At 36.8% G+C, this 23,324-nt stretch overlaps 1 protein-coding gene and 1 long non-coding RNA gene across 3 annotated transcripts in view; both read right to left on the minus strand.

Annotated features, from left to right (window-relative positions):
- Positions 1 to 276: 276 nt before the first annotated feature.
- On the minus strand, positions 277 to 729 carry LOC124156914. The gene is made up of 2 exons (XR_006864432.1): positions 564 to 729; positions 277 to 448 (listed from the first exon to the last, which is right to left on the minus strand). It is a non-coding gene; the product is annotated as an uncharacterized LOC124156914 (long non-coding RNA).
- A 914-nt stretch (positions 730 to 1,643) lies between these two features.
- Positions 1,644 to 23,324, minus strand: part of LOC124157885 (U4/U6.U5 tri-snRNP-associated protein 1) — a 35,643-nt gene continuing 13,962 nt past the window's right edge. For both annotated transcript variants that reach the window (XM_046532953.1, XM_046532954.1), the window contains 9 exons: positions 16,295 to 16,523; positions 16,062 to 16,192; positions 15,577 to 15,738; positions 8,124 to 8,205; positions 6,189 to 6,387; positions 5,116 to 5,256; positions 4,442 to 4,523; positions 1,880 to 1,998; positions 1,644 to 1,789 (listed from right to left, as the gene is read on the minus strand). In XM_046532953.1, the coding sequence (XP_046388909.1) occupies positions 1,762 to 1,789; positions 1,880 to 1,998; positions 4,442 to 4,523; positions 5,116 to 5,256; positions 6,189 to 6,387; positions 8,124 to 8,205; positions 15,577 to 15,738; positions 16,062 to 16,192; positions 16,295 to 16,523 (1,173 nt within the window). In that variant the 3' untranslated portion in view covers positions 1,644 to 1,761. The remainder of the gene's footprint in view (positions 1,790 to 1,879; positions 1,999 to 4,441; positions 4,524 to 5,115; positions 5,257 to 6,188; positions 6,388 to 8,123; positions 8,206 to 15,576; positions 15,739 to 16,061; positions 16,193 to 16,294; positions 16,524 to 23,324) is intronic.

A 23,324-nucleotide genomic window follows, 5' to 3' on the forward strand; every position in this document is an offset into this window, starting at 1 on the left:
TCCAGAAAATATCTTCTAAACATTTTGTAGATATTGAAATGTCAGCTTTTCTTATAAGATATCTTAAGAAGATATTTTCTAGACATTCATATTCAAATTGGAACCACAGGGAAAATTTAGGATAAATGATTCGAATGTAATATGTTTCGGTATAACAAGAGTTTATTTTCCAGCAGACTGCCTGCTGGTGGAGCAGGAAGTGATGGTATGGCGTCTTCTGGGGATTTTTTCCTGAATATTGGAGCATCTTTACCTTTCACTTTTTTGCAATAGGGGCTTCCTCCTCGGATTCCTAATTTGAAGGTTCCTAAGCTGCTAACAATTTCCTTTAGGCTTTATCAAAGGAGTCTGCAACATTATCAATGAATGTCGATTCAGTGTTTTGCAGTTTAGGATCTTGAAGAATTTTTAATGCGTTTGCCAACATATTTAAACACCTTCATCAGGGCTATGAATGAATAAGAGTACATAACTGTGATGTGTAAAAGGTTAACGAAATGTTTGTTACGATAACAAAAAAAATTAGCTGTTAAGTAATTAAAAAGGTGAGAATTTTGACATACCTTTTATTCCACTGAATTGGATTTGTTTATTGCTGGTAGTTAAGCTGAGACAGTTCATAGTTACCTATCAATGTTGATAAATTACATGATAATAAATTTAGCTTAAATGATCGATGCCTGCTCTTTTACCACAAACATTTTGTTTTTTGCAATATCTATCATTTCTTGAAATAATCTTTTTGTCAAATAACTTTCACTATCTAAAATTATGGTATTTTTGAGGGCTAAGCGATAGCCATACTTTCATAAAAAGACATTCTAGGCACCTAGTAGAACAACCTATGGTAACTTTAAATGACTTTTAAAAACACTTGCCTTTGCTATTTGAGTGCACTAGCATACAATGACTTTATCTATATCCATCCACCAAATGTCATAGCAGTCACACTTTCTTTCAAGATTCGGGTGTTTCTGGCTAATTTCCGCGGACATATACAATAAGAGACTCCGCTCTAAAAATACATACTCTAGACATCTAGCAGATATTTAAAATATCCAAGACAGTGAAGACATTTTCCACACATCTTATCGATATTTAAGATATCCAAGACACTGTAGACATGCTTTAGATATCTAGAAGATATTTTGTGCTATGTAGGAGCACTGGGTACATTCCATGAGGCTGGTGGAATAGCATTAAGAACATTTTGTATTATTTTTTCCTTGAAGGTAGGACCAATCCTAGAACTTTTCATTTTTAGATAACCTTGACTCTGTATATAATATTGCAGAACTCAGAATTGGCCAAAACTTATCTGAAGACCTGTTATACGGTACATTAACCCTTACAAGGTAGTGTCTTTATGTAGGGATGTGTGAGTGAAGACAAAAATGTACTGTGTAAACACCCAACTTGTGTGAATGCATGTATGTACAAAAAATAAAACCTGTTCTAATTTGGTACACTCATTTGCACATGCTACGGGCCACCAAAATTGTTCACACAAACGGACATTATCTCGTATGCATTAATGTATCATGTAAACAGGCCTTAAGGAGTGATGGTATGGTGCCACCCAAATATTTAATATGATGATCCTTTTTTGAATACTGTTGATCAAATAATTATTTCATAGAAAATTGTTCCTTAAATTTCTCTTTAATTTGTACTTGTACACAAAGGAAAAAAAGCAAGGAAACCAAAAGAAATCGACAACAATGGGTACATCATGAAATACAGGAAAAGTCTGAGCTGCCATTACACCTTTGATTTGGATATAGATGTCCTGTAAATTAAAAAGAAATAGTTAACGATGTTACCGAAGTTCAAAACATACAAAGATAAAACAAAAATGAGTATTTTCAACAAAACTCACGACTGCAAGTGCTTGCTTCCACTTAGTACAACATATGGCGACTGAGTTTCCTTCTGTTTGTGTTGCAAGAGATTTAATGTTCCCAATGGTGTATCAGTTGAGCTCATTTGCTTCATCAGCTGAAATATAAACAAAAATGTAAGAATACAGGTAAAATGGTGATAACTATCACTTGAAAATAGCAAAACAGTTAGAATTTTTAAATATGAACAGCTTCTGAAAATGTTGAGAATGAATGAAATCTAATAAACTATTTTATGTTGAATCACTTTATGTGTGAATCAGAATGCAGTGGGAACACCACATCAGGAGACCAATTACTTGTTATAGTGGTTACTTGGCAAAACATGAGGCTCTGATTTCATTCACAAAAAATACCTAATGACATTTAAAATTTCAAGGCATGTCAAGGAACCTTAATCAAAATGAATTCTTATTCATCTCACATATCTTCCAACAGTAGGGTCAGTCATGATTTCATGCATTATGTTCAAAATCAATGTTATCCACTGTTGTAACGAGGAAGTTCCTCCAGTAAAGACCACGAGAAGCAGTGATACAGCTGTTGGATTTCACCCATTTTAATTGGTTCCAAAAATTGCTGACCCACGGTGCAATGGGAAAAACCCACCATCATCCTGTTCAACACAGGCATTTAGAGTTTTAACTAATCAAAGGTGAATGGGAAAACTGTTTGGTGTACAATTTCTTCTTTGCTTTCATAAAACAGAAGACATTGAGAAGTCGACAGTATTGTTTTGTACCTGTATTTACCACTGGTTACAATTCTACAATTTGGAATAACAAAGAGCTGGGGTCCAAGAAAAAGTCTGTTCAAAGCAGAAGTTGGCACATTAATTATTCCAAAGTTCATCGTATATTGAATATCCCAATGTTTCTCAATACTTTCCAAAATGATAAGCTATTAAAACTGAATATGTGTCAATAGAAGAATAATACATAATTCTTTAGCATTCGAGCTTGCACATGCAGCTTCACTTTGCAGAAGTTTATTATAATTAGGGTGCTCTCCACCAGTGGCACAGCGACGTGTGATTTTTATGATATTTGGTACACAAATCAGAAAAGGTTGTACGTTTCATTTAAAGTAAAACAAATTTTTAATTTTGACCTTTTGACCTCATAACAAAATTCCAAATGCAAAATTTGACCCATATCCTAGGTATACAGGCATTAGCAAAATAATAAAGATTCTTGTATTTGAAGAAAATACGATCTTGACCCTTGCAAGGTCACAGGAGCAGTGGCCACCAAGGTTAAATGGGTGGAAAAAGAGAAGCTTTGCTACCAAGGTATCAAGCCTTAGGTTTTCTAGAGTGCTCAAGTTGATACCAAAGTCAATATGCCCGTATTGTCGACTAATTGAACTCCAAGGGTTACGTGTTGGTCAATTGTTACTGACGTTTGCTCTGCTCTATCTGGAAAACCAGCATGCCAAACCATGGGATTTTATAAGGGTGTATTGAAAAGTAAGGTCTCCTATTTAAAAAAAATGGAAAATAATTTATTCTCAACTTTGTGTACATCATTGGAAAGGCTGAGCATTTAGCTATTTTTCTAGATGGACGCCTTGATGATCAATTACTTTTTGCATCATTTTAACCAGCTTTTTAATACCGGCATCGTACCACTCTCCCGCAATGTCTTGCAGCCAACTGTTGACTGCATCTTACATTTCCTCGTCTGAATTGAATCTCTGTCCCCCAAGGAGTTTTTTGAAAGCTGAAAAATAGGTGTTAGTCGCTCGGGGCAACTTCTGGGCAGTAAGGAGTGTAGTCGATGATATCGCAGCCAATTTCATTGAGTATGCGGATCGTTTGATGTGACACATTTGTACACACTTTTTCTTGTGTTAATCAGTTAGCTGTTTAGGGACCCACCTGGCAGACACCATGTTACATTATTAGAACACCATCTGCAACCATTGAACCACGAGGGGTCTTTTGGGGTTCAAAGGTGATAGAAGTATGCATCAAACCATGTAAGAACCAAATATGGTTAACCTATGGCTGCTCGCCATTTGATATTCAATCGTTGAGTGGAGAACCTAGATCACTGATATTTGAGCCAGACCATAGGGGTCAACCAGCGTTCCGCATAATGGATATTTTAGGGTGCTCAATTGAAGATAAGGCCCACCGATCGATAAAGTAAACTTGATGACCTCCAAGAGTATTACAAGGGCCAAGGTCACCAAGTTCTGTGCTGGGCTAATGGGTCTACAAAGGCTCTATACTGCTAGTATCATAGCCTGCCTAGATCCCTCTTGATTATCATGACATTCACTGGTAACACTCAGTGCATTAAATCAAGTGAAAAAGATGTCATTTTATTGGACTTGTGAGAGCCTGCATTGAATGCCAAGGTCACATTTTTTCTTATCATCCTTTTTCCTTGAGGGTCTAGCATTATTTCTTATCATCAACAAAATCCACCATTGAAGACTACATATACAAGATTAGATGAGATAAGTTACACCATCCTACCATGTCTAGGGCTCAATCATTTTTTTGGTTAAAAAATACCAAACTTTCCACTTACCACTTCCTGCTCCACTTTCTTCATCCTTTTTTCAACTTTATTTTTGCCAGGACCTTTACCATGAAACTTATGGGATAGATACCTAAAAAATAATATGTACATCAGCATACAAATAAAACCAATATGACAGGCATTGAGCATACATGGCCAAAAAAATGGATGATTAGTGCTTATGCACTGAATTTCACTGGTTTTTTTTACCATTAGCACTGAAATGAATTTAATTCAACATAAGAACTGTTATTTTAGAAATTTAATTCATACAGCATCAATTTTTAAAAATCAAATTTCAGTTTTCCTTATTAAGTTTTTATTCTCAAATTACAACTATACAACTTAATATTGGATTTTTTGAAGATGCAGCATACTTTCTCACAAATTATTTATAACTGTTTTCTTCACTGATATGACTTAAAAATTAAGTAAATACATGGACAATAATAAGGAATAAAGTTCACAGTGAACATTTCAGCATTTACAAATATTTAATCAGCAATCAACGATTGAAGATGCAGAAAGGGACTCCAGACAAAAAACTACGAGCTTCAGATTTGATTACAAAAAGAAGACAAAATAGAGAATTTTGATCTTAAACATAATTATAGGGATTCACAGTGTTAAATAAGAATGGAAAATTGCTAAATAAAATTTTCATGGCATTATGATAAACTCACCTAAATGCCTCCTTAGCTGAGAGTACACGTCCATCATCATCAATATAATCAAGTTTAACATTTGGCTTAAAACCGTCCTTCTCCTTAAAGTCTGATGTGGGACCACAATACCGCTCACGCCGGCCAAACTTATCATCATCACTGCAAAAAGAGATTTTGAATAAGAAAAATAAAATTCCATAACCATTACAGTCCAAACAGTGGAGGGCTATCCAAGTGCTTAGCTTAGTGAGGCCTGATAGGGTTTTACAACTTTCCAGATATGTTAAGATCCAAATCAACAAAACCCTCATAAAATTATTTTATCAATTTACATTATGATACTTATACACTTGAATACATACACTATCAGAACCACTGGTCTCGAAGTGATTATGCATATCCCACTCTTTACTCTATCTGAATTTCCAGAATGCTTTTCCCAAGAACTTCTTAGTAAAAGGATTAATAGCAAAGATGATTTTTCTCAAGAAAATTTAATGCCAATATACACCATAACCATGAAGAATCTCTAATAATGTAGTGGGACAATAAAGATTACAACATTAGCTCAGGAGGATGAATCTATATCCACTGGGCCACAGCCTCATCCTATCTGGCAGCTTTTGGAAGGGATTTTATTGAGTTCTATGCATGTCTGAAAGGCATTTATTTTTTAATAAAGGTCAATTAATAGTTTTATTCAGTGATTCATGAACCAAATATGGCAAACTTTATACCTGCAAAGTTTTAATAAATTCTAAGATTTTTTTCCTACACTCTCCTAGTTAAAGCCATAGTTACTATAGCTTACAACATAGAGATCTACACCATAACACACCCTAGCCCACTGCACATCCTACGCAATGTGAGCACTCCGAAAATGTATCGCTTGTAACATTTTGGTGAATTATTTTCCTTTCAAGCTAGGGTCTGAGGGAGAAAAAAGTGTAACACATTTTCTTCATTCTTCCACCACGCTATTCATTGACAGAATAAGATGCTACAAAAAACTTAGAAATATTTTCTCATCCATGAAAAATAAGAGGGAGATAGTTAATAATATTTCTGCAGGAATTTTCATATTGACTTACAAGTATGTTTTGTCCTCAATTGAATAATTCTGTGCTTGTAAATGGTGCATTCGAGAGGCAGATGGACGATTCTTGTTTTCCCTTTCCAAATAGCCTTTAGACACTGCCAGACGCAGAGCACCAGCCACACCACTGCCAACATCAGGTTCCACATCAAGAATAGGAACTTCTGCAGGGGCAACTTCTGCTGGTCCCTCATCTGCAAATAAATGAAAAACCATGAATCAGATCAGTACAAAGACAAAGGTACAAACAACAAAAATATCAAAATAGCACAATTAAAACCAATTCAAATTGGAGGTATTAATACTTCTCAAAAATATATTAAATATGCTTTCACAGATATGAGAAGGAATGTCATGAATTGAAAAAATTGTGGCCTTCTGCGAAAATGGACTTCACAACTGCGAATGATGCATTAAATAACCGTGATACAGTTTTATCAGTAACTGTTAGAATTTACTGAGGAAAATACCAAAATAATATAATAATCACCTAAATGCACTAAGTTCATAGAAAAGTGGTTTTGTCAGTAGTGCATTGGGATAACGATTGTCAAAGCAATGCTTTGCGTGATTTTTACTCGGAACAATGCTACTAAATGGAATGATTACTTTTTTATTAAGGTAAGGAATTTTAGTGATGCAAAAAAACGGTACCCGACCGTTTTCTCGAATCGTTTTTTCCGACGACCTTTTTCCCCGAAAGAATTTTTTCCCTAATCGTAACGTGTTCTCTTTCCAGAAAGCTTTTTTCCCGAAACCCTTTTCTCCGAAACATTTTTTACCGAACACCTTATTTCCCGATTGTATAAAAATGAGTTCATATTTTTCATAACCAAATATATTCATACACAAGATACATCACTTTTTTAGAAAATTATATTGTGCGCGATAGCTCTAAGAAATTCAAGAAAATTCCTATCGTTCTTGTAATCTTCATATTCTTCTACAACCGATTTCAGCCTCTCGTGCATGTCGTACCATTTCTACAAGCGCGATAGCTCTAAGAAATTCAAGAAAATTCCTATCGTTCTTGTAATCTTCATCATCATCATCATCACTGGTCAATAATCCTAGGATTGGTTTGACACAGCTCTCCACTCAGTTCTCCTATCAGCTAATCTTTTAACACCTACGTATTTCTTCTCTTTCACATCTCTCTTTACTTGTTCCATATATTTTGTTCGAGGTCTTCCTTTTCCATTCTTGCCTTCCACCTGTCCTTCGACGATTGTCTTCATCAGGCCATCATGTCTCAAGATGTGGCCTATAAGGTTGTTCCGTCTTCTTATTAAGGTTTTCATGAGGCTTCTCTTCTCTCCTACCCTTCTTAGGACTTCCTCGTTACTAACTCGGTCGATCCATTTGATTTTCATCATTCTTCTGCAGCACCACATTTCAAAGGGTAATCTTCATATTCTTCTACAACCGATTTCAGCCTCTTGTGCATGTCATACCATTTCTTTTTCAGATTTTGTTACGATTCGGGAAAAAATTCTTTCGGGAAAAAGGTCGTTCGGTATAATTGACTTCGGGAAAAAGGTTATTCGGGAAAAATGGATTCGGAAAAAAAATTCGAGAAAAAGGTCGTCGGAAAAAACAATTAGAGAAAAAGGTAAGGAATCAAAAAAACATCGCCTTTCATCTGGATTTATGCCTAAATTTATCAGATAGAAATATCTCCATCGCCAAACCAATCCTGTTCATACATAAGTGTTGACAATAGGTTTATTGGCTATTATTTGCTCCATCTCCGGTGAAACGACAATTCGCTATAGCAAATACATATTTATTTGAGCACTGTGGAGTCTTGTTTTATTGAGGTTGCACCATACTTTTGACGTAAAATAAGCATTCCATAGTATTGATAACCACTCCAAAACATCATTTTCAAACATCAATATGATAGTTAAAATATTTCTGCCAAACTGACCCATTTCCACCTCTGCCCAAGCTCCTTTTTGAGTTTCTTCTTCCACACGCCTCCTCTCCTCATTCATTTCTCGTTCAAAATCCTGCAATTGATAGAAAAAACCCCAGGTTAATCAAGAGAATTTAAAAAGGTCACTAGTTTTAATAAAAAATATGTTTAATGATTCTATTTTTATTCTTCTCTGATTCATAATAGTGAAATTTCCTCTAAAAATACAAAGCTTCTAGAGTGATGACATCTTGTACGAACTTCAGAGAACCATAAACTGAATGTTTACTACTTGACTCTTGCATAGCCAAGAAAGTAATATTTTCTCAACAATAATTATGTATAGTTTACAAACACGGATGGACAAGACATCACATGAAAAATAAGGCATTTATGTTACATCATTAGAGCAAAGATAAAACTACTGAGTAGTGAATCTCAGGATTCCACACTACAATTTTTTAAATTTCATACAGATGGAAAAACATTGTCTTCATTATGATAGTGAATATCTATTCTGAAAATGGTGCTGTTATTGAAATTAAAAAAAAAATAATACAGTGGAACCTCGTTAAAGCGAGATAGGGCTATTGCGAGACCCCCACCATTACGAAAGATAGCCGAGGCACCGTCAATTGACCCTATAATGAGCATGTAAAAAAATTTTGTTTTTACAAGGCCCTTTCAGTGTTGGCACTCGCCATAGCGAGAGTTTCCATCGCCGGAAAACCTTCACCAAGAGTCCCTAATCTCTGTAATTTCTGGCGATCTGTTAGAAATGAAGTTAACATGGAGTGCTCAGTCTCAAATTCATGTAGTAAACTGTTGTTCGATAAATAAGTAGTTCATTTTGGTGAAAATATTGTGGCATTAACATTCGCGAATGCTTGATCTTGTTTTGTTCCTTGGGCGGCAGATAGCAGTCGGCAGCATACCCGCACGCCCATGAGTTGCGTGAATATAGAAAGCATTTGATGGTAGACACCATGGCCAAAGAACGCCAAACACGTCAAAGCAAGAAAATAAAAATAATAGAGTAATATGAGAGTGGCGTAGTTATTTTATCTTCATTTTCGCTCTTCACAATTAAAAAAAAAAAATGCACCCAAGGAATGCAGACCATGAAGAGTTAAAAGAAGCTTTGTTTGGGTGGTTTTGCCCACTTCAATCTGCGGGAACTTCTGAGAAAGGGGCTATGCCTAAGCCTAAAGCGGAGTATTTCAGGGATAGATTGAGAACTCAAGAGTCGGAAGGTTGGTTACACTAATTCAAAGCACCAAAGCACTATCTCCCGTCATAATTGCTGGTGATGCCTGCGGTGTAAACCCAAAGTTTTGGAAGAAAGGACTCCGATTCCAAGTATCTTAAGAAGTATTCCCCGCGTGATATAATTTAGACGAGACGGAACTCTTTTACAAACTACTCCCAAACAAAACCCTTGCAGCACAAGGTATTTCTTGCAATGAAGCTTCTAGAGGTAGGTAGTGCGCCTTAGCGATTGTGTAGGAGGTACGCTACAATGATACTCAGCGTGTTGAGCGTGAAATGTCCGGATGGACATATTTATTCTCTATTGCGGTTACAAGCAGGGTTTGGGAGTTCTTATTTCCTCTCAATACATTCACCTCCTCAAGGAGGAACTCCGAGAGGAAATCTGAGATCCTCCTCCGAGAGGGGAGAATAGGAGAAGGGAGAAAGACCAAAAACTCTCACGCGTTTCTGAAGCCAGAATACTCCCTCCCGATCGAGGAAGAGGACATTTTGTCATGGAGGAAGAGCTATTTTGAGGATTATTTCAGGTAACCAAATGTTCTCCTCTTGTTAGAGCTATGCTGTGAGGACTCAGGGAGGAAATGAAAAGTGGGTCCCAACAGCCATTAGGGTCCCTCGGCGCGAGAGGTCCGACCCTTTCCTATTGTCCTTGTGGGGATTACCGCGGCCCATTCCGGCTCTCAGTGTCCCACTCAAGGAAGGGGCTCATGGTCACTTATTTGTTTATAAGTTAAAATAACTAAAAACTTTCATGTTGCATTTATTGAAAATCAATGCGAGGAATTTCATTCTGTATGTTCTGCTGATTGGTTCCAAATTTTAAACGGAATTCTAGCGTTCATATTAACGGAGTTGATCATCACATAGAACAATTTTTGGAGACGCTAAGGTTAGATGTATAATTGTTATTTTTATAACTTACTAGCAAGTTTATAGGAGCGATATTGTAATGATTTACATCTAAAAATATATGTTACTCTGTTAGCTACATTCTAAGTGTACATTGGCGGTGAAATTCGATAGAATATCCGATTTAACTTCTATGAAAAAAAGCCCTCGTAATGTAATAAAATATGATTCTCTCAGTTCATTGTCGTGAGCCAAAATTACAGCGGCTATTTTTAATAGCCTCTTGCCAACCTTTGAATACAAAGGTATTATAAACGAATTTCGCTATAAATTCTGATTAATGCATATCCTAAAAAATCGTAAATTTAACCCATTTCTTCCTAACGTTGCGTGAACGCAACGCAAACTTTGCGATTTTTTTCTCCACAATTGTTATTGATAAGTAGTTAATATTTTTAATATAGGTAGTTCATTGCTTTCTAAAATGATATGAATTTTTTCACGGAAGAAATTTAATAACTTTTTTTTTACAATGTCCTTTTCATTTATATGTAAGTCGTTATTTTAGGTTATCTTCAAAGTTTACATATTATGTGAAATCTTAGACACTCGATGATTATATCTCTCTGCAAGTACAATGATACATTTTTATCCTAGGCCATTGCAACAAATTGGGTGAATTTGACTAAGTGGTTTTCAAATTATTTAAGAATAAACCAAGTGTTGCGTTCACGCAACGTTGGGAGGACCCCGGTAATCTAGGGAAACGGCGCGCCGCGGCGGTGTAGAGCGTTTCTTTTTGGACTGGAAAATGAAAATCTTATCAAGAATATGTTACCTTTTTATGATGAAACTTTAGTTTCAGGCAATTGTACAATGTTTTAGTCCTACATATTCATCTACATAAGTATTGAAGGGTCTTTACTAGGATGTTTGACAGGTGGTGAGTTTTCACCGAGTTGTGACTGTTTGATATTTTTAACTTCACGTATCGAGCAAGATTAAATCAGTGTTTACTTGTGCAATGGTGGAAATTTACTGTGACCTAAACAAAGGATGCATAAAAACTTTGCTGTAGAGTTGCCCAGAAAATATAATGATTTCTGTAGGCGTCTGCAATTTCTAGATATACTGGCATCCTAAGGTAAGAACGATCTGCTTACCACAGCTGACAAGTATGCAAAAAGCAAGTGAGTATGTGAGGGTTAGCAAATAGATCGTAAATTCGTATTTACGTGGTGTTGTTGACTAGGATCCAAAGGGAAGGTAGTGGGAGGGTAAAAAGCATAGTTAGGCTGGGCGGGGATATCCCGGCACCAATGGGTCTCCGTGCACAGCGGGGGTTGGCGAGTGAGCGAAATGAATGGAGAGATAAGAGGGATCACACTATCTCAGTATTTTCTGAGAAATTCATGCCCACTGGCCGCTGACGATAATGAGCTGGTAAGGCTCCAAATGAGGGTGCAGGTCATTTCGAAAGAAATTTTTTGAGAACTATGAGTGGCTATGAATGCATTGGGATACCAAGAAAAATATTTCTTGGTATTTTGACTCAGGTAAAGGGCTTTCTGGGTATTACGGTATATAGAAGGGGCGATGTTCCGTTCCATCTGCTTTTACTATATCTGCGGTTGTCTGTTGAACAATCGTTCCCTCCAAATTACCTGAACTCACATTTGCAGCCTAAGTTGTTCACTATCTCCAGTGATCATAGTGCGTGAATTCTCAGAAAATATTCCAATAGCGTGGTATTTCTTCCGTTCTGATGTTTAGTGGTTATTACACCTTAGCAAAAAATATTACTGGAGTAAGGCCGCGTTCATAATGTGCGTCAAACGATGTCCCGGAAGCGTTTTGTTGAACCTAAAATGTTCTTACGCCTGACTGGTAACAGAAGTTTGCACCAGGGGGATAAGTTTTCTAAGATACGTCCATACTTTGCGAGCTCAACCAAATATTTCTACGGTTTGACGCAATTTCTCATAAATTATCGGAGTCAAATCAAATTAGTCATCGGAGAATTTCGCAGTTGTTCACAGCCCTGCGTGTCTATGCCAAAAATGTCTCCAAAAACTATCCCATATGGCCCAAAACTTCGCGGAATAATTTATAAGTGCTCTCCAAAAATGTTTCAAATATAGTTAAAGTTACTAGTCATTTTATATTCAAAGTTTTGCCATTTCTATCACTTCTACAGTTAACTCTTTCGCTGCTGTTCAATCTCCGAAAATCTTCTCCTCACATGCGGCGAAAATGTTAAAATGCGTTTCGTGGGCCCATGGAGCAGGTACTTCCAGGATGGGTGCGGTGCACACTCCGAAGGGTCGCTAATCCGCGGCCCTATCCTCGACGAGCTCATCCACGCAGGACCGTCTCCTCGACCCTATCAGCGGGGGGCCTACCTCCCGAAAAATGACCACTCTGACTGCGATTTCTAATTCAATTACTCAATCTGATCATCAAAAGTAATTGTTTTCATCACACTCCTGCCAATCAAGCAATCAAGTACGTCTTTGAACCGTGTTTCTACGATGAAAAATAACGATTTTGTTAACTTTTCTAGAAACGTGGCTGCGGACAACCGGAAAAATGGCCATTTTAGCAAAGTTAACAAAATCTTTATTTTTCATCGCAGAAACACGGTTCAAAGACGTACTTGATTGCATGATTTTCGGGAGTGCGATGAAAACAATCATTCTTTGATGATCGGATTGAGTAATTGATTTTCAACTTGCAGTCGGAGAGGTCACTTTTCGGGAGGTAGTCTGCCTGCTCGTAGGGTCGAGGAGACGGTCCTGCGTGGGTGAGCTGGTCGCGGATTAGCGACCCTTCGAAGTGCTTCGGCGTAAGTGCTGACCGCATGTCTCCACTCTGTCCAGAGCTTTGCCTCATGTGCCGTAAATACTTTTTTTGTATTGCTCTAGCTCATTTGGGAGGAAACTCTTTTCGGAGGAAAGCCTTTTCATTCTCCTCTCGACATATGTTGGAGGAGAAAAAAAACTCTGAGAGTTTTTTTATTTCCTCTGAACAGAGTTCTCCTCCCAAGAGTTTCGGAGGTAAGGAGTTGGGAGGAATCCCTCCTGACTTTCCTCCAAGGAGGACTCCCAAACCCTGGTTACAAGTAATAGTCACGATCACAATGTGCTATTCACTAGTGTGATATATTCGTGTCAGTGGTCGGAGTCGTGCTGGTGCTCTCTTCCGTCACCCGGGCGGCCGACCATCCCCTTATGGCCGCTGGAAAAACCCACAGAACAACTGACTGGCGCCATGCCGTTTGCATTCAGCGCCGCCACAGATGTCATATGTGAAGACCTGATGCTGTGCTTTTTGTTTATTTAATAAAAAAATTCTGCACTCCTATTTTCATGTTTCTCAGTCATTATAGAGAATGTTATATCAATAAATTCATACTAGTAAGTTTTTTTGGCCTTGGGGTCCATCAGATGCGTATGCCTTTCCATTTCTCAGTCGCAAATATTGCCCATGTGAGTTATATTCGTAGAAGTTTCTTGGAGCTTGCTTTTGTTTTACTGAAGTGACATCAGCATAATATCTGCATTATATTTTTTCGTGCAATAATATCATGTTAATATCTTTTCTTATAATATCAATTTTAATTCAAATCGTTTTTATTGCAGTGCCGTGGTAAACTCAGTGTATTGTTTCAAATACGTCGAATGCGTAACACTCGCAAAGGAACTTTTTTTAAAAACGGCAATTTTAATCACATCATTTTGCATGCTTAGCAAACTTTTTACTGTAGATAATGAAGATATTACATTAGATGATAGAAAAAGTCTTCCGAGGCAGGATCATTCAACAACCTTCCACCGTTTTCGTCTGCAGAAACTAATGCAATATGTTATTTCACCCAACTGCCACTTAACGTACAGGAACAAGAAACATACACCCATGACATGCATACACCAATGGAAGCATTTGAGGCATTAAACCACGGTACAGTTTTATCAGTTTTTTGAATTTACAGTTGAAGATACCAAAATAATAGAATGATCATGTAAATGCATTAAGTACATTGGTAAATGACTTCGTCGGTTGTGCATTGGCATAACGATTGACAAAGCAATGTTTTGAAAGATTTTTATTCAGTATGGCGGTCATAAATTGTTTCAATAGTTAGTTGTTATTTAAGTAACGAAATTTAGTGATGCAAAAAAACATAGCCTTGTGTCTGGATTTATGCTTACGTTTATCGGATAGAAATTTCTGTTGCCACACCACTCCTGTTCCTGTATAACTGTTCGCAATAGGTATATTGGCTACTATTTGCTCCACCTCCGGTAAAGCGACAATTCGCTATAGCGAGTGTTTATTTGAACACCGTGGGGTCTCGTTTCATCGAGGTTGCACCGTATGTAAATGAAGAATCATTTTTAGCCTTCATCACGAAGGCTTAGGCCTAATTTATATATGTATTAATTACAAGCTTATGCATGACTTCGGACTTAAGAATTCAAGACTGTAGAATAAGCACTCAGTTCTTGCATACTAAAAAAATGTCTGAAAATCTTAAACAACCATATCCTTGGTTGTGAAAAATCAACTTAGACAGGATTTCAACCACTAGCCTCCGTAAAGCAGCCTCAACACAATTGAGGCTGACAGAATTTGGCCAGCCTCATTTTGAGATGGATTTGTATGCATTAGCTACATCACACTAATCAGAGATTTATTTATTTATTTCTAACTTCCCCCTAAACAGCACTTTAAGGCCTTTACAATGGAGGATAAACAACATCCATGCCCTGGATAGGGATCACCTACCCAGGTGGGATTCGAACCCACGACCTACGGTTTGGCAGGCGAGGACTTTACCCCACCGCCACCGAGGCCGGCAGAGATGCACATAACAAAACATTGCTACAAATAATGCATGTCAATACTAATATTTCAAATAACACAAAACTTATTTCCTGAAATAGTATTTTCAAGGAAGACCTAATCTCCAAATTCAGGAATATCTAAAAATACATGAATTCCCAGGGCTTTGGGATACATTTTAAAGCCCACATTATTATATATTCAATAAGATATATGTACGTATTAAACAGAGAGAAGATTAATAAGTATGTGAATCAAACTCAGGAAATTATCTAACATTAGACAATGAAGATGTGTTGAGAGTAGATAACGGGAAAAAATTGTTTAAAAATTCAATCATGGAAACAAAGAATTTAATCACCAAGTTCGTCAGCTTTTTATCAGCATATGCGTAATACTTTTAGTTGATGTGATATTCAGACAGATGTAATACACAATAAGTTACAAAACTAAGAATAAGTAAAAAGAACTACCCAGGCCTAAGGAGTATAATAATTACCATTAGTTCTTCAGCATCTTCATCTCTATTACCAGCTAACCCATACGTTGGAATGTCACCAAGTGTACGACAGAATTCAGCAGTTGCATTAAGAACTATTGACCCTTGAGTTCCAGATAAACCATCATCTTGTTCATTCTTGGCTACAATTTCTGCAGCAATCTGAAAAAAAAATTCAGCCATTATAAACTTTTTATATAGCTTTTAAACAGAACCCAAACCATCACATTTGCTGGAATTCCATTAAGTTACATATATTTTTCTGATGATAACCTCCCCTCAAATTTCTGAAACTTCATGCTTGGATAGTAGTTCAAAAATAAGTTTTGTGGGAAAAGTGGATTTAATAAATTTTTAAACAAAAAAGTAATAAATACTTTCAGTTACTCATTTTTCAATGGCTAAAGTCTATAATGAACTAAATTATTGATCAGTAAATTAAGGATTTATACAGAAAATTCAGCATAAAAAAATGTGCTCAATACCTTTTCAACAGAAGAATTATTCTCAAGAGCTTCCTTTTGCTTTATCTTCCTGGCTTTGTTTAAGGCCAACTGAAGTTCTAACTCACTGTCATCAGGTTCTAATTTGACATCTGATAAATCCTCAGGAGGAGCTGTGAAAACAATACTTGGATCAACTTCCCATAAAAGCATACTGCATTCATAATGGATAGTTTAAGTTGGGTAAAAATTATAAACACTCAGACAAAACTTACGTAATAAATCATCAACATCTATAACTTCTGACTCATCAATTGGTTCTTTTTTTACTTTCACACTCCCTTGGCTAGAAGATTCATCTTCCATGGGAAAGCCATCGCCACTATCTTCATTAATATCCCTTTTTGGAGCAAATGAACGAGATCCCGCATCATTTCCTTGGGATGTGCCAGGCAATGATAGCAGATCAGAAGCTTTCAAGGGTTTTCTCCTTACCTTTCTCACCTGAAACAAATCAAATTCATGACGAAACTTTCCCAACAGGATGTGCATCTATGGAATTTTTGAACATACATGAAATACCGTATTTCTCAGAATATAATCCCCTTCTGAATGTAGCCACCCCCCCCCCCTAATTTTGAGGCTTCAGTTTTGGGAAAAACTTAGGTACAGTGGAACTTGGTTAGTACGTTCCTCCTTAGTACGTTTTACTCCTTAGTACGGCGATTTCCCTCGGTCCCGGTACCATCCGAACAAAATACAGGTAAAAGAATTTGGTTAGTACGTTTGAAAAAATTGCGCTTTCCTGGTTAGTACGCTCAATTGCTTGCCGTGACGCAACCCGCAATTCGTTATCTAGTGTCTTCTTAAGGGTCGCAAACATCTGAATTCATTATTTAATTTATTATTATTAGCCATTAACATTCTTCCATTCATTCCACATCTCTTTCTTCTACCGTAATTTATCCAAATGCATTTCTGAATTCTTGTGACGTGATGAAAAATAAAATGCGGCCATTTTTCGGGAATGTCTGACTATGAAAAACTACAGCCAATAAGAAGCCCCAATTTTCCCCACCCCGAGCTCCTCACCTTCTGTTGCCTTTGGAGCGCTTGGGAGTGCCCACTAGTGATGGGGAAAGTCGATCATTTTAGTGATTCAATCATTTTGACTCGAGTCACATAAGTGATTCAATCAATTGATTCAATCACTATGATCGAAAAGACTCAAATCAAGATTCAATCACTATGATCGAAAAGACTCAAATCAAGATTCAATCACTATATGATCGAAAAGACTCAAAGGAGTCATGATTGAAAAGACTCAAAAGGAATCATGATCGAAAAGACTCAAAAGGAATCAAGATCGAAAAGACTCAATCAATGGATGTAATAAATCACTTTGAATAATCGAATAAATACTGCCTCATCTGCGAAGAGCATTGGTAACGCTGATTGCTATCCATATTATAATTTCATATACTATTTTAATTGTGAATTCCTAGATGAGTAAATTAGATTGCAAAAATGAAGGAAGCAGTGCCATGAAAATATTTGGGAAGGCGAAACAGCCACAGTTTCTTAACACTAATGAAATAATTTCTAACTATAGTTGATCAAAATATAACACAAAATACACCACACACTATGCATGAATCTGATCTGCAGGATAATTTTATGAACGGCACAATAAAATATAACCAGCTTTAACTTCTACTTCTTAACGTTCTCCTACAGGAGTCATCTTAATATTTTCCTTTTACGTGTATTGGTGTTATTAATACTGATAACTGCTGGAAAACATTAAAGAAAAAGATTACACAAGTATTCAGTTCTTCATAACATAGTATTTAATTTTATCACAACTATTTCTGCCCTGACGAAAAGAGATTAAGCATCGGTCGTTCCAAATTTTGAATCAAACCGGAAACCGAGATGATTGATATGAAACCGGAAGTCGGAGTGATTGATGATTGATGATCGACTTGTTTAACGAAATGAATCATGAGTCATTTGATTCACCTAGTGATTCAATCTTTTTGATCGAATCGTTCATGATCGACCCATCACTAGTGCCCACTGCTGCGCACTAAGTTCGTGAGTGGGCAATTGTTGCTATGGCACGAGTTATCATGATGAAGAAATGAGTCTTAACGGTATTAGACAATTCCCACATTATCTAAAGCAGTACTGCTCCATAAACTCGACGTCGTGCGTATTTACTTGACTACTGTTGCGGGAGCAGACGATCCTCTGGATCTCCACGCGAAGCTTAGCTTTAAAATACTTGATCTCGGAACGAAAGCAGACGACATTAGACAAATTTTGAAAGTAAATTCAACTGTTTCATATAAAATTTTCTTGTAATTACGTCGTAATCTATTAATCTTGCGTGTCATCAGTCGATATATCGATCGATTTTACAATCGAAATGGTATAATTCCAGAAGCGAATGTCTACGGCTGTTGCCGTAATTTGAAAGTCAATATAATTTTGCCCAATTTTTATGATGTTCAAAAAACCAGTTGACTTACTCCGGGTTGTTGTTAGAGTACGCTGTGAGAAAGAAAAATGACTTGTCTTCGCTTGTCTGAGCTTCACTCGTTCTCGTTCTGTAAATATATATAGGATAAATCACGGGAGATAGACGCCGTAATCATGAAATCGTCTCCGGGATGTCCATGAAAAATTGCGATTTTTATTCACATGGTATTGTTTTTCATGGTAGCGCTCATTTTCTTGATTTTAAATGTGAAAAGAGTTCAGGAAGGCGATCCTATGAGAACTACCGATAGTAATTGTAATTATGACGATTTTTTCACTGATTGCAATAACCCCGACTGCTATTATTTACTTTCCTCGTTAGTACGTTTTCCTGGTTAGTACGTTCATTTTTCGTGGTCCCTTCAGAAACGTACTAACCAAGTTCCACTGTATTAAAAAAAATGCAAAGGAATATAGTCCCTCCTACTTTTACCATGGGCATTTTTGGAATAAAAGGGGGGCTATATTAGGATAAATAAGTACAGGAAAACAATATAATTTTCAGATTCCCCAGATAATATGAAAAATTTTGAAGTGAGAAAGGGTGTGTTACATTAAACCCATTTTTAACCCCATGTTATCAAAAATAAGCATTTGCTGAACCCAAAAGAAGGGAAACTCATTGTGCTCCCTTCCTTAGGAAAGCTTACCAATATTAAAACATCCACAACGTTAAAACATATATGTGGCAGTGGACACAATGGGAGTACATAAATGGTAGAACATCATCACACTTTAACAGGGTGCTGGACTGGGTATAGGTTTTTGTTCTGTATTTAGAGCAAATTATACATTTCATTGCTTTTATACTTCGTACATACTTATTGTAAGATTACTCAGTGATTTTGTTAACCACATACCTAACTTTTCAAAATTGTTTATACCTTTAATGTTGCAATTTTATTCAAACATATTAATGGAAAACCTACAAAAAAACAAGAAGTGTCATTACCTCAAGAATGTTAATAAATGTTTATTATGAATATTAAAATTAAAAATGAGAACTTTGTGCTTTCGCATGAATATTTATTCACACATCTACACGACCATAGTTTCAACGTTAGGCGTCATCATCAGTGACGTCTAATGTTGAAACCATGTTCGTGTAAATGTGTGAATTAATATTCATGTGAAAGCACAAAGTTATTCTTATTAATTTTAATAATGGACCGCTTTCACAAAGTAATGCCTCAAACATTCAATTTTATCAAGTTCGTTTTCAATATCCTTTTTTCCATTTTTGAGTAATCATTCCATGAAAATCAAGTGAAACAAATGCCTCAAGCTGCTGCAGCCTGGTGGCAGCTAGGGAACTAAGATAGTAAGCTGTGGCTAGACCCGCCTCATTCTCTGGCTGCCCCTCTTCAGGAACCGACTAGAGAAAAACAAAGCAATGCTTCTTCTACTTAGCTCCTGTCTTGAGAGAGGTGTGGCTTCTCACTCACTGGTGCAATCAAATTTGGTGCTTCAGTCACAAGAGTGTGTGGGACTCCAGGAAAAAAAAACTTACATGCAATATAGCTTTGATCACTTACTATTTCTCATTTTTCTTGATAACTCCTTTACATTTTGATCCACATTCCTCTCTTCTGTCATTTTCACTTATATTTTACACTATACGTATGGCAAAATCAAATTCACCTTATACTTCTGAACAGCTGTGGCACTGTATTCCAGAGTCAGATAATTCCTCTGCTACATGAGTGAGACAAACTGCAATACTACGGAGAGTCCTGAGACACATAGGGCCCACAAATACCACTGGCCACTGCTCCATTTCTCCCCCAAGATCACTTTTAAGCTGTAGTGTGGATGGTTACGGTGTGAGTAAATTGACCCAATAAACAATGATAGCAAAAATTACATCTCCACCAAGTGGTATTGCTTTAAAAAAAAACTCATTTCCACCAGCTCCACACTCAATTAATTATCTAAGTTGCCATTCCATTTAGGAGACGAGATAAATTATAGTGGTAGGTCAGCTATCCAGACTAGTGATGGGCACTATGCGAGTGAGTCAATTCAAATGTGCGACTCAGCAGATAGAGCTAGGAAGTGAGAGTCTTATTTGGTGAGTCGCGAGTCCCTCCCCTCTGCAGACTGCACACGACTCCCTCCGCGCACACTGTGTGGGTTGGAGTTGTGAGTGGTAGAAGTAGCCCACTGCTCACCTTTTCATGCCCCTTGAAAGATTCTCCTGATTCATCTTCTGGGTATTACTATAAAGAATCTCACATGACCCTTATTGTAATTCTCTCTCCTGCATGTTCCATACACCGTGAAAAAAAATGGGGGAAGATGCTCTTGTAAAAGTTTTCGGCAACGGCAAATTTATGGAATAATACGAGAAAAAAAATTAAAATTTGTTCTAACACAAACAACTAAGACTAATCGATGAAATTAATTATGAATTGTTAGCACGATCATGTAGTTTCAGAGAGAATATTTTGTTACAACATAATTTTTTAAATTGCCATCATCCATAAGCACAGGACACGGAATACCTACATTTTCCATCTTCCATGAAAGATATTACGTATCGGCAGAAATGATTCCTCAGTTATATCACCTGTTAAACATTGTGACTATGCAATATGTGATTGATTTGAAAACAATTTTTCAAAATGTGTTCTAGGAAATGTTGCATTTCAAATGTTCGCACAGAAATCCCTCCCTCACCACCTTCCCCTCTTCCCCGTTCTTCCATTCCCCTCTTCCCCCTCTCGTCAACCTAGAAGCACTTTGCTGAGTCTCACTGCACGAGCGGCTCTCAGGAGTGTGCTATGAGCAGTGAGGCAGCTCCACAAAAAGAGTCGTTTATGCCATCACTTATCCAGACACCATGGCATTGTTAGAACATGGCTACATTAGAGCAATGAATTTCGACAAGTATATAAAAAAAGAAGAAGATTTAAGAAAGCATTTTTCCATGAAAAGAGAGTAATTTTATCTCTCCTTGTGGCAAGTTCATATTTTATCAAGAGAGGGGTAAGGTTCATGATTTGGCAGAGTGGCGTTGGGATATTTCCCAAGACAATAGGGTGGTTTCCTATTATTTTTTTATTGCCTAAATCAAAAGATTATTACTCCTGGAGTACGAATTTCACACTTTTAGATTTTTAAATGACGATATCTATTTTTTGCGATTAAACGAAAAGTGAAAAATTTCAAGCGCGCGAAAACGCAATGGCTAAGTAGGAATGATGGGAAAAAGTCCGTGTGACGTATTTCTGGTTCCCCTGCCACCTTGTGAGGTGACTTTGGGGCGAGGCTTGAGCGCAGATACGACACAGGCTGCTAGCAGGTAGCTGAGTACCCTGCTAGCTGGTAGCGCTTGGCTTAAATAAGGATTATTATTCCCCTATCAAACGAAGGAAACTTTCCCGAACTTCGGTATTTTTAATGTGTGATTATTAAGAGATGTTTCCCTGAGCTTTGTGCCTCATGCATGCATTAGTAATCTCAGACGATGTAAAACTCCTATCTACTCGTATAAACTAGATCCCTGTGATGTCACGTGGAGCGGAATCGCATTGGCGCCAATCTGGCCTTTTTCAAATGAGGTTAAAATTGACCATTGCCATTCGTATAAACTGGGATTTCTAAAACCAAATAATTTGTATATTATGAATACACTAATGGTGGGTAAGGAATCGCAATCATTGCATTTCGTTTTCTTTGATGAAGGAAACTACCCTAATAGCTCAATGGCAAAATTACACTAATAAAAAATGTGTTAAATGAGGCATGATTGTATGTTTCTTTTCTTTCATTTTTGTCTATCACTATTATTCCAGACTGCAAAATAGGTAGTGCCATAAAATACAATACATATTCCTTTTTTAAATGAAGTTTTGTTTTTATTCTACAGATTTATTTCTGAATGCCAGACATCTTCAAATAGAGTAATATAGTTGTTCATTTGAGTTTTTCTTGAAATTAAGGTAAATAAGCTTCCAAAAACAATACAACTAACTTGTACAACTCTCTCCCTAAAACCATTTTGTTTTCTTCGGACATGGAGCTTCGCAAAACTGAGGTTATACGGTACAAAGAGCAGGTTATAGAGAATCTCACCATTGTAAGGTCAGACCTAAGGGTACTATAATTTAATAGATCTATTTCCATATCCATACCAAACAGTCTGATCCTAACCAAGCAGATAACACAACGTTCACATTTTCACTCATTTACAATGCAAATCTAAAGTTTGCTTTACTAAATCCCCATTAGCAATATTTCAGATGTAAAACATCACCATACCCTACACCTCATTAGTGAATTATTATTCCTGGGTGAACTATGAATTAAGTTTTTAGCAACATACATTAAGCTGAAATAAAATAAATTAAAACACCAAGGGATTCAAAGTGCATTGGTTTATTAAACTAAAAAATATAGGTAATTGATGGGCTTTAATTCATAAGCACTAACGTACAAGGGCAGGGATCTTTTTCTTGGGGGGGGGGGTCTGACAGGGTCACAAGGGTCTGACAGGCAAACTGTCTTCTCATATTTTAGATTAAAAAAAACATACAATAATTACCGTATGAAATATTCTCTTTACTTTAATAGGAAAGTATCAATATTAAATTAAATGAATGAGGCTCCGTAATACAAAAAAAAAAACAAAATGAATGTACTGATAACTGTGCATATTAAAATTCTTGTCTATTTTTTACGCGTCTGGGTCATGTGCCCTCGTGCCACCTCCCTAAATCATTCTGTGCTAACATGTTCCACCAAAATTTTTAAAAATAG

The sequence above is a fragment of the Ischnura elegans genome, chromosome 4 (assembly GCF_921293095.1).
Source record: "Ischnura elegans chromosome 4, ioIscEleg1.1, whole genome shotgun sequence".
In the NCBI taxonomy this organism is placed as follows: Eukaryota; Metazoa; Arthropoda; class Insecta; order Odonata; family Coenagrionidae; genus Ischnura; species Ischnura elegans.